The following is an 11,081-nucleotide window of genomic DNA, read 5'->3' on the forward strand; positions in this document are numbered from 1 at the left end:
CTACCTAGAACCCTAAGTCAAGGTGGGTATGAGCAGGACACCATATCTCTGGTCAGAATAAACTGAATCCTGAAGGTAGATTAAGCCTTAGAGGCCCTCCAATGGCCTTCCCAGGTAGGCTGGGCAGACCCAGGACACTTCACTCAATGCTGACTCTATTGAGAGCATATGGTCATCTCTTGGAGAGAAAGAATGACTAGGACCAGTCAGAGAGCCCTGATTGGGGATGGGCACCAAGCAGAGAAGGGTGAGTGAACTCCCAGACCTCCTGTGGCTTCCCTGTATCACCTGTGAGCAAGGAGAAGGTAGGAGAGACCTGGGTTAAAATTCTGGCACTGCCCCGACAGATGTGTGACCAAGTGGGGTCACCTGCCCACACTGAACCTCAGCTTCCTTTTTTAAAAAATTAGTTTTATTTATTATCAGTATTCTACAATCACTACCATATAACTTATATTTTTTCCCCTCCCTCTCCCCTCCATCTGCCCTCCCTCCCCGAGATGGCATACAATTTTATATCAGTTCTACACATACATTCCCATTAAATAAATTTTCACTGTAATCATGCTGTGTAGAAGAATTATAATGAATGGGAGAAATGATATAACAAAACAAAACGTAATACACACCAAAAAATGATCTGCTATATTCTGCTATTGAATTCCATAGTTCTTTCTCCAGATGTGGAAGGCATTTTGCCTTAAAAGACCATTGGGAATTTTTTTTAAGTACTTGCATTGCAATGAAGTTCCAAGTCTACCAGAAAAAACTCTTGCACACTGTGGTCGTTGCTGTGCACAAAGTTCTCCTGGTTCTGCTCCTTTCGCTCAGCATCAGATCATGTAAGTCTTTCCAGGCCCCTCTGAAGTCTTCCTGTTCATCATTTCTTATAGCACAATATACCATAATTTATTCAGCCATTCCCCAATTGATGGGCATCCCCTTGATTTCCAGGTTCTGGCCACCACAAAGAGTGCTGCTATAAATATTTCTGTACAAGTGGGAACCTTTCCCATTTTTATGATCTCTTGGGGATACAGTCCTAGAAGTTATATTGCTGGGTCAAAGGGTATGCATATTTTTGGAGCCCTTTGGGCATAGTTCCAAATTGCTCTCCAGAATGGTTGGATCAGCTCACAGCTCCACCAACAATGAATTAGCCTTCCAACTCTCCCACGCCTTCTCCAACATTTATCATCTTCTTATTCTGTCATGTTTGCCAATCTCATAGATGTGATGTGGTACCTCAGAGTTGTTTTGATTTGCATCTCTCTAATCAATAGTGATTTAGAGCATTTTTTCATATGACTATAGATATCTTGTATTTTTTCCTCAGAAAAATGCCTCTTCATATCCTTTGACAGTTTATCAATTGGGGAATGACTTGTATTTTTGTACATTTGACTCAGTTCCTTATATATTCTGGCAATGAGACCTTTATCACAGACACTAGCTGCAAAAATTCTTTCCCAGTTTTCTGCATCCCTACAAATCTTGGTTGCATTTCAGCTTCCTTTTCATGGGGAACATGATTGGGAAGAAACAAAGACACAGAAACTGAGAAATAGAGAACCCTTCAGAGCTGCCTTGAGAATTAAACCTCATCCAAAATGTCTAAGAGAAGATCTTTGCTGGTACCTGAGGGCTACAGGAGGCTTCTGGGAGTCAAAATATGTTGATGAAATGTACTATGGCAGTGGGTTACTAGGGTACAAGGAGATTTTATCTTAGGTAATACTGGTCATCATGTTTGTTTTGCTTTGGCCTTCTGCTTCATGGAATTTGTCTGTATGTTGAACTTTGTTTGGTTACCTTGTTGATCTGTCTCTTGTCAAAATTACTCCATTGAATGGCCTCTGAGTAGTTCATTCTGGAACATGACTTAGCTAACTGTGGCAACTACTTAATGAAAACCCTGGTGGATTTAACTCGTAGGTAAGTGATAAGTGATTCAGTAGAGGAGTGGGTTTTCAGCTCCACAATGAATGAAAAAGGAGAATTGAGGGGACTGAAGGGAGCAGAAAAGCACATGATTAATTTTGGGAATTGAGTGATCTATACTCACTGCATCCTGGAATTCAGTATTGGAGATAGTGCAGTTCTCTTTCAATTTGACCCTAGGTCTAGCCCAAATTTCTTCTTGAGAGGAAACATTTTTCAATAGTGGGAATTGGGAGAAAGTTTTGTTGTACTATTTGAACCTAGCTTTCCATGACCGGGAATGGGGACCACCTCTCTCTACTGTTTGGAGACCCTTAACTAGGAACCTAAGTATTGGGGACCAGAAACCTGGCCAGGTCCAAAAGTGATGTAAGGAGGTTTCTCACAATTCCATCTCTCAAGCACCCTAGATGTCTTATTTGAAAAGTGGCCCTGTACTGATCAATCAGTACTTCCACATTCCTTGGTCATATAAAGACACTTGCAGGAGGGGGAGGGGCAAGTGGGAAACTGCTGTTTCTGAATTCAGGAAAATACACCTGTTGAATCTGTCTTTCAACTGAATAAGTTCCCAGTCTTTCCTCCAATTATAAATAAGATTATCTAATATTGTAGTACCTCCTTTTAATCAAATGGCCTCATTTGATGAATTTCTTCATTTATGAAAATTTCTCTCTCCTTGTATTTGGGGTGCAGCCCTAAAGTGAGGAAGGGACCAGGTCCTAGTTTGCTGGGCAGTTGGCCAGCATTGCTTAAGACATCAATAAGCTGGGAAGATCCAGCCTTTGTCTCCTCAATTATTGAATCTTTCACCCATAACATCTAGGGAGAGATTTAGTGCAAAGATTGTTATCTCCTTTTAATGGAGGAGGAAATTGAGATTCAGCATGGAGATATGACTTGCCCATGGGTCACACTGCTGGCATTGTAGGGTGTGGGGGATTGGGGAAGTGCCAGGACTGTGGGGGAGAGGAAAGGGCTGAAATTAGGCTCAGGATGGAATGCACTTGGGTTTGGTGAGGGGGGAGGCGGGGTAGGGAGTAGGGGAACTGTGTCTGTTCTGCCCCACTCACTGCTGGGAGCTCCCTGTCTCTGGTTATTTCTCCAACCTCTCCAGGCCTTATGGAGTGTTTCTGTTACCCTTGAGAAAAGGGGTGGGAGAAGGAATAGTTAAGGGTGTTGTGCTTGAGTACTTGAGCCTTGCCTGCAAATTCAGAGGGGCTGTTCTACAGGAGAACATTGAGCCTGGTCCTGTTCAGTCCAAGAGGCACAATATGGAGGAATAGGTAAATGGTGCAGAGGAACTGTCCATTCAATCCAACCATGGAGCTGTCCAGAAGTGGAACCAGTTGATGCTAGAGAGACTGACTTTCCTGTTGTTGTAGATCTTTAAAGGAAGCCCAGATGCCCTCTGAGGGGAATGACTCTGGGGAAGATTTTACTTCAATAGATGTCTGATGGGCCTTCCATCAGATCTGATGATTCTGTTTGGGGACTGAGATAGGGACGCAATCTATGATGACACTGTATGTATAGGGAACTCTAAACACCCCACCCTTCATATACAAATCAGCACCTTCTCTAAAACATAGAATCTGACAGTGGAGGTCTATTGACTGCTTTGTGTCAGTGACTTCCTGTGCAGTTTGGAGAAGCACTTCTGAGGAAAAAAAAATGTTTTTTTTAAAAATAGCAGGAAATCATACATTTCAGTTGCAGTTCTTTGAAAATAAAGATCTAATTTGTTTTTTCCTCTCCAACTTTGAAATCCCTTGTAATCTAACTATGGACCCCATGAGCAGGTCTGTGAACCCAGATTAAGAACTTGGAGAGTTACCTCAAGCTCTGAGAAGTTAGGTGACTTGGCAGGTATGATTTGAACCCCAGGTCTTCTTCATGTTGAAGGAGTGGATCTCTATCAATTCTGGTGACCTACTTTTAATTCTATTATGATCCCAATTTTCATATGAGGAAACTAAAGATCAGAGAATTGAAGTGACTTGCAGCTGTGGGTTAAGGCTTCAGGTTTGCTGCATGTGGAAAACATGAGACAACGCTGAAAGAGGAGGGAAGATGGGGAAAATAAGATCCCTTCTTTTTCTCTTAGGGAGCTCATGCCCCCTCATTCCCTCCCTCAACCAAATCACTTTGGCTCAATGCAGTCACAAAGCTGATTTTCCACCTCTGTGCCATTAGTCTCATTATCAGAAGGTCTCATTGTAGGTGTCTAAAGGAGGCTGTGACACAGACTTCTCTGGGGCCCCTAGCCTGAGTCCCATTCTCTGGCAGCATCCAATGGCCCCATTGGGGTTCCTGCCACTCTCTTCCTTCACTTGTCATGGCAGGGCTTTCTGAGGCACTTCAGTCTGTTTCCCTTCAGTCTCCTGATACAGACAGGGCAGAGAATGATTTCTGACAGCAGGTCAGAAAACCAAAGGTCAGCCCCACAGACCTGTCCAGTCTTTCCTTAAAAGTAAAGTCATAGCAGACCTCCACGGGGTTCACTTAGACTGGAGACATCCATTGACTCAAGGGGAGAGGTCCAAAGACTGCATAGACTCATTGCTTCCCCATCCCAAATGGAAACCAAGCTGATACCATGCCCTCTTCCCTGCCACCTCATTCTTTAAGGAACCACTTTAATTCAGTAAATCTGATCTAAGGTAAGTTCCTATCCTCCCTGCATCTCAGTTTCCTAATTTAAAAGAGTTTTAAATGGATATTTAACCATGTGATATGGTGGAAAGAGCACTTGACTTGGAATTTGTTCCAGCACAAAAGGGGAGGAAATAAAATATGTATCATGGTAACTTATTAGGCAGGGACTGGGCAAGAGGGGACTGCAGAAGAGAGGTGCCTCAGGTCAGGACTGGGTGAGAGACCCTTTGGGGTTCTTCTAGCTCAGGCGTTCTTGGAGTGGTGGGTTTAGGAGGCCCTGGGACTGATGCTAACAATGGAATTGTATTCTATATTTCCAGGGTATGTTGGAGGTGCTGGACTACTTAACATTGTCCTGCATTTCCACCATCTTAAGGATACCAAAAATCATAATCTTCCACTGAAGTCAGGAAGGCTCATGTGGCAAAGAGCAGAGACCCACTTCCCCTTTAGGCCAGAGAGCTGGGTGGAGCTAAGACTCCAGAGTCAGAGCTTGGAATGTTCTACCAGGGTAGGACCCAAGCTGTGATCTCATCTGACCCTTGCATTTCACAGTAAAGTCCTAGATCCCAACTCTGATGGGGAAAAGCTGAAAAGCTGGATGGTAAGGGCAAGAGGTGCCACAGTATCCCTTGAGCTGGGGAGAGCATGGAGACAAAAGATGGGATGGTTAAGGGCTAAGATCCCAATAGGATAAGAGAAGAGTCTGGGGTGTTCCAGGACATGTGTCCTGGCTTGTTGGACAGTTGCCAGGCATTGCTTAAGGCATCAATAAGCTTAGAAGATGGAGCTTTTGTCTCCTGGGTCGTTTTTAATCTTTTGCCAATGATCACCAGGAAGGGATTTGGTGCAAGGATGCACCAAAGGAGGGAACTGAGATTCAGAGTGGAGATTTCTCACAGTTGGAAGTGCAGGGGGTTGGGGGAGTGGCGTGGTGCCAGGACTGTGGGGGAGAGCAAAGGGTTGTGATCAGATTCAGGATGGGAGGCCCCTGGGGTTGGTGAGGGGTTTAGGAGGAGAGGAACTGTGTCTCTTCTGCCCTGCTCACTGTTGGGAGCTACCTCTGCCTGAGGATCAAGGATTTTGTTTCTCCAACCTCTCCAAGACTTATGGAGTGCTTTTCTTTCCCTACAGAAAGTTGGTGGGAGAAGGAAGAGTTAGTGGTGTTGGGTGTGTGTACCTAAGTTTTGCCTTCTTGCTTCTGCCTAGCCCCAGAGGTAGAACCAGGAGGGACTGGGGAAAATTGCAGAGGGACTTGTCCATTCAAGCCAAACAGGGGAGCTGTCCAAACGTGGAACCAGTTGATGCCAATGGGAGTAAGTTCCCATTATTGGGAGTGAGTTTCCCGTTCTTGGAAGTCTGCAAAGGGAACGTAGATGACTCCATGAGGGAGTGTTTTGGAGGAACATTATATTTCTACAGATGACTGAGGGCCCTTCCAAGTGAAGATCTGATGATTCTGTAAGGCAATGACAACAGGGAATCAATCTGTTATGACATTGTATCTATAAGGAACTCCCAGGAGAGTAAACTTCCCTCCAAAAACAAGTCAGTACCTTCTCTGAAAATTAGTTTTAGAGCCTATGTCCTTTGATTAGTTTGTGTCATTGACCCACCCTGGGAAGTCTGGTGAAGCTCTTCTGACAAAAATGTGGGTTTTTTAATGTAAAAGGATATGTACATTTTAGTTAGACTTTGTGAATATAAAGATAGAATTTCTTTTTTCTTCTCCAAGTTCACAAATCCCTTGTAATGTAATCTATGCATGGATCCTGAGAAGATCTATGAACCCGGGCTAACAGCCCCTATCATAGAGGATGACCTCAAGCCCTGAGAAGTTAAGTGAATTGGGAGGTGGGATTTAAACCCAGGTCTTCATTACCTTGAGGGAGTGGATCTCTATCCACCATGATGCCCTACTTTTAGTTCTATTAGGATCCCGATTTACCAATGAGCAACCTGAGAATCAGACAATTTATATATCTTGTAGCTGCAGGTCACCCTAAGTAGAGGAACAAGGAGCAAGAGTGAAAGAGGAAAGATGGTAATAGAAGATCCCTTCTTTTCACTCAGGGAGCTCATATCCCCTCTCCCCACTCCATTAACTATGACTCTTTAATGTAATGGAATCACAGGGGCCTGTACCCTTACACCTTGCACCATTGTTTCATTGGTCTCATCGTCAGGGGAGGGTGTGGGTGTCCAAGGAGAGAGGTGTGTCATAGGCTTTCTGCAGCCCCTATCCTGGGACCTAGTGGGCAAAGCACCATACTTGGGGTCAGAGGGCCTGGGTAGAAGTCCTGGCTCAGCTCCTCAGGCCCAAGTGACCCCAGAGCCTCATTTTGCAAATTTGTTAAGAAACAAGTCGCTTTCTGAAGTTTCTCCAGTTGGGATTTCCCCCTTCACATGGATTGTTTGTAGGCCAAGGAGCTGACTCTCACCCAGAAAAATGATGACCTTCCCTTCAGACTACGGCCCCCAGCCCCTTTCTGCCACTATCAGATTCTTGGTCGTTCTAAAACTAGTTTTCCACTGGCTCCCCCAATCTCTCTACCACTTGTCCCAAACTCATCTCCTAAAGGACAGTTTGGAGGGTTTGATATCGGGAAAAGGATAGAAAAGAATGGAGCTTGAGGAGGAGGGGCTATGGCCACAGCGGTGCCCCTCCTTGATTGGCTGACCTGCCCAGAAAGATTTCAAGAATTCCGCCGGCCCCGCCCCTGACATGCGGCCCCTCCCCTTTGGTACTCCTGCTTGGCGAAATGATCGAGGGGCGCGGCTGGGGTGGGGTTTTGCTCTGGACTTAGGAAAGCCGGGAGCCTGACTGTCTGTTTGAGGGGTCTGCCGCGTCCCTGAGTTACCATCTCTGCGTTGCGGTTGCAGGTCATCCTTCGGGGTCCGAGCGCAGCCAGGAGAACAGAAGGAGAATTTCTCATTGTCCGTTATGCCCTAAATGAGTGTGCCGGGGTATGGGCTGCGGGTGTCCTTGGTCAGGGTATATACTAAGGGTGTCCTTCTGCAGGGTATAGGCTGAGGGTCCAAGAGTGAGGGATTTTCTGGGGTTGGTGCTTGGAGAGGATCCCGGATACTCGAGAAGGCTGTGTTCCCGAGAGGGTGGGGAAGCTCTATCCTTCCTCTGTGTGTGGGCTGCAATACCTTTCTCTTCTTCTCCTCCATTTCCGCCCCCATCTTCCCACCCCTTATTTGGACTGTCCCTCCTTTTCCTCTGCCCCCAGCATCTTGAAGCTGACCCTATCCCTGGCTGCTGGTCCAGGGTCTTTGAGGAGCTTCTGAGTTCAGAGAGATCCTGGGGAGAGGTGACCAAGGGAAAGTGGAACTTAGCATGGTTTAGAGTAGGGCAGGGATGGGGAACGTCTCTCCTTGAAGTCTCGTGTGCCCCTCTAGGTCTTCAAGTGCGGCCCTTTGACTGAATCCAAACTTCACAGAATAAATCCCCTTGATAAAAGGATTGGTTGCAACCAAGGACCTAGAAGATCAAATGTGCCTCTAGGAGGAAGGCTCTTCAACCCTGGAGAAGGGGACTCTTGGCCTTTAGGGGCTACCTTTGCATGGGGTGAGGGTAAGACATAGGGAATTCCCTTCCTTGAGTTGAGATGGAAGGGAAAGGGAAGAGGTGTGTGAAGCTGAATTTTCTGCCAGAGTATCAGACTTTCTGAAATCACTGACTATCTTGTGGAGTTAACTCCAAGCCAGGCTGATTCCACAAAAAGAGTTCAGGCTGAGGAGGCTCCACTGGAAAAGGAGGAGGCTGTAGATGGCCAACTAGGTGGGGCAGGAGGCACATGAGTCCTCAGGTCCTTCCAAATTCTAGTCCTGTCACCTTTAAAAACAAGACCTGATTAGCCTCACAAATGCACATCTTGCTTCTTTTCTAGGAAACCAATTCACAAGATAACCCTCTGCTTTCTACCACCCCCTTGCTTTTCCTTTGATTTGGAACAATGAGGAACCCTATACCTGCACCCTCCTGCTTCCCTCACTCTTCTTTTGGAAGGCTGAGGGACAGGAGAAGCTAAATTCCTTGATCTTAGTGTCTCTGCCAGGGTCACCCTTGATTCCCCATTCTTTGTGAACCTCCCCCTCACTTACCCACTCCCCTTCTCCTGGGCATGGCAGCTTCCTAGCCTAGAATGGGACCAAGACTTGGCTCTGGGGAATGGGGAACACTCTGAAAACTTTCCTGGGGAGGAATCCCTTCCCTGCTAAGTGAGATGGGAGCAGTTTGGAGAGAATGAAGAGGAGGGCAGTACAGTGTCTGGGAAGTGTGGGGAAGGCAAGGTAAGGCTTACCTAGCTACCAGGAAGTTTCCCCATTGAGTATAGTCTATCTCTTCCTCTTGGGGTGGCATCAGGTTCCTCCTTTCCCCCTTCATCATTGTCCAAGTACCAGGATACATATAATGCCAGCCAAAGATGGTGCTGTGGTAGGCAATGTGACAGAGGGAACATGGGATGGGGACCCAAGAAAAATGTCGATTCCACATCTGATTCTGTTGCTCACTTGGGCACTTGTGGCTCTTCAGCAATAACTAGCCTGGAGGAGAGTCTGCTTTCCTAAAACCTTCCTGGAGAGCTCCCAGGCTATCCTAATCTTATTCTACTTGGTGTCTTCAGGAATTTCTTCTTGACAAGTTGAACATCCAACCTGGCATGTGTGTGAAAATAAAAGGAAACATACTGCATAATGCCTCTGGGTGAGCGAGAGATGGGAAGGATAAAACAAAATTGAACCCTGGGTGGGAGCTGAATTCTTTACACACCTGCTAGCACTTGACCCTTGATTAGAAGAACCAAGCTGCTTTGGCCTCAGCCCCAGATGGCAGGGCCAGGACTGAGCATCAGGCAAAACTTCCTAGCAGGACCTTCCCAGGAGCTGGAATTTGTGATAAGTTGTGAGCTCCTTGTATATGGAGGGATTAAAATATGTACCTTGGTCACTTGTTTTAAAGGGTGGTGTTAGGAGGGGACTGCAGAAGGGAAGGCATGGTGCTTCAGGGCAGGGTTTGATGAAAGTCCCTTTGGTGGTCTTCTCTCTGGCACTTCCTGAGTAAGGGTTTCCAAGTCCCTGGGACCCTTGGCCATGATGGAGATGTGCTCTCCATTCCCAGATTTAAAATTAACCTGGGCAAGGATGAAGAAAACATTGCCCTGCACTTCAATCCTCGATTCAACTTTCTTCATGGCCCAAGCATTACCGTCTTCAGTTCTAAGAAGGAAGGTGTTTGGGACATGGAAAAAAGGGAGACCGTCTTCCCCTTTAGGAAAAATATGACTGCGGAGGTAAGAGGAGAGAATAAGTGCATCAAATATTAGAGCTGGGAAGGACCAGGAGGTGATCTCACCACCCTTTGCATTTGAGAGAAGAGCCCTGAAAGCAAACTATATTGGGAAAAAGATGAAAATTAGAGGGAAAGGGGTCAGCAGGTCTCCAAACATCAGTGGCAAGAAGCCCAGCATGCTTTGCAGTTTAGTGGAGTTGTAGGGAATGAAGGTTGTTGTGAAGGTTTGTGGTCCCAATAAAATACAGATAAACTCTTTGGAGCTGGAGAGAATCTCAGGGCTCAGCTAGTCTCACCCTCTCTCCCCCTGCCCTGGCCCTGCCCCCGACCCTGCCCCATTTTAGAGAGAGGGAAACAGGGTCAGAATGAAGAAATGCTTTCCCAAGGTCACACAGTGTTTTGTACCAAGTGTCTTGAGGTGGAGTTTGGATCCAGGTTTTCTTCTCCAAGAATAGGTTCTGGGTGCAGTTCTTTCTGTCCTCTCACCATTCAGGTTTCCATAACCTTTGAAGGAGAGCAGTTTAGAGTGAGGATCAATGATGACCACGAGGTCAGCTTCCCCAATTGCCTTGACTTAAAACAACTAGACTTGTTGGCCGTCAATGGGGACTTCAATGTCACAAGCCTGGCCTTCGATTAGAGTGTTCCAATCACATCCTCTTGAGATGATTTTTGACTCTTGGGTCTCGTTTTACTAATAAAATTGCTGATGATGATAACAGCTGACCTTGTCTGTTATTCTGGTCTGGGAGACAGAGGGCTGGGTTTCGAGTTGGAAAGGATGACTGAGTGACCCTGGACAAGTCCCTTTACCTCAATGGCCCTTTGGTGACTCTCTAGGACAGGCGTTCGCCACATGGAGTCTGTGGGTAATTTTCCAACGGGAAAAAGTACCATCTTTATTGTCACTAATTCTTGATTTTCCTATTATTGCTCTGCATTTTTATTATGTTTATAACCTTATTCTTCTTGATACTATATAACTCGCTTGTTAATTAGAAAGGGGAAGGATCAGAAGGAGAGAGAGAATTTGGATTGCAGAATTTTTTTAAAGAATGTAAAAATTGAATTAAAAAAATAATCAATAATGAAAAAAACAGCACAATCAGCATGACCACATTATTCTGAGAAGAGATCTCTGAGCTCGTCCTGTTTGTCTGGAGCTCAGTGTGTCACAAAAAAT

General features: G+C 45.8%; 1 protein-coding gene across 1 annotated transcript; it reads left to right on the forward strand.

Annotated features, from left to right (window-relative positions):
• The first annotated feature begins 226 nt into the window (after positions 1 to 226).
• On the forward strand, positions 227 to 10,617 carry LOC140532056 (galectin-1-like). Its single transcript, XM_072650603.1, has 5 exons — positions 227 to 305; positions 7,457 to 7,566; positions 9,234 to 9,313; positions 9,728 to 9,899; positions 10,392 to 10,617. Exons 1-5 carry the CDS (start codon positions 227 to 229, stop codon positions 10,536 to 10,538), a joined length of 588 nt encoding a protein of 195 aa, XP_072506704.1. The 3' UTR covers positions 10,539 to 10,617.
• Positions 10,618 to 11,081: the final 464 nt, after the last annotated feature.

Source organism: Notamacropus eugenii, chromosome 3, assembly GCF_028372415.1.
Source record: "Notamacropus eugenii isolate mMacEug1 chromosome 3, mMacEug1.pri_v2, whole genome shotgun sequence".
Taxonomy (NCBI): domain Eukaryota; kingdom Metazoa; phylum Chordata; class Mammalia; order Diprotodontia; family Macropodidae; genus Notamacropus; species Notamacropus eugenii.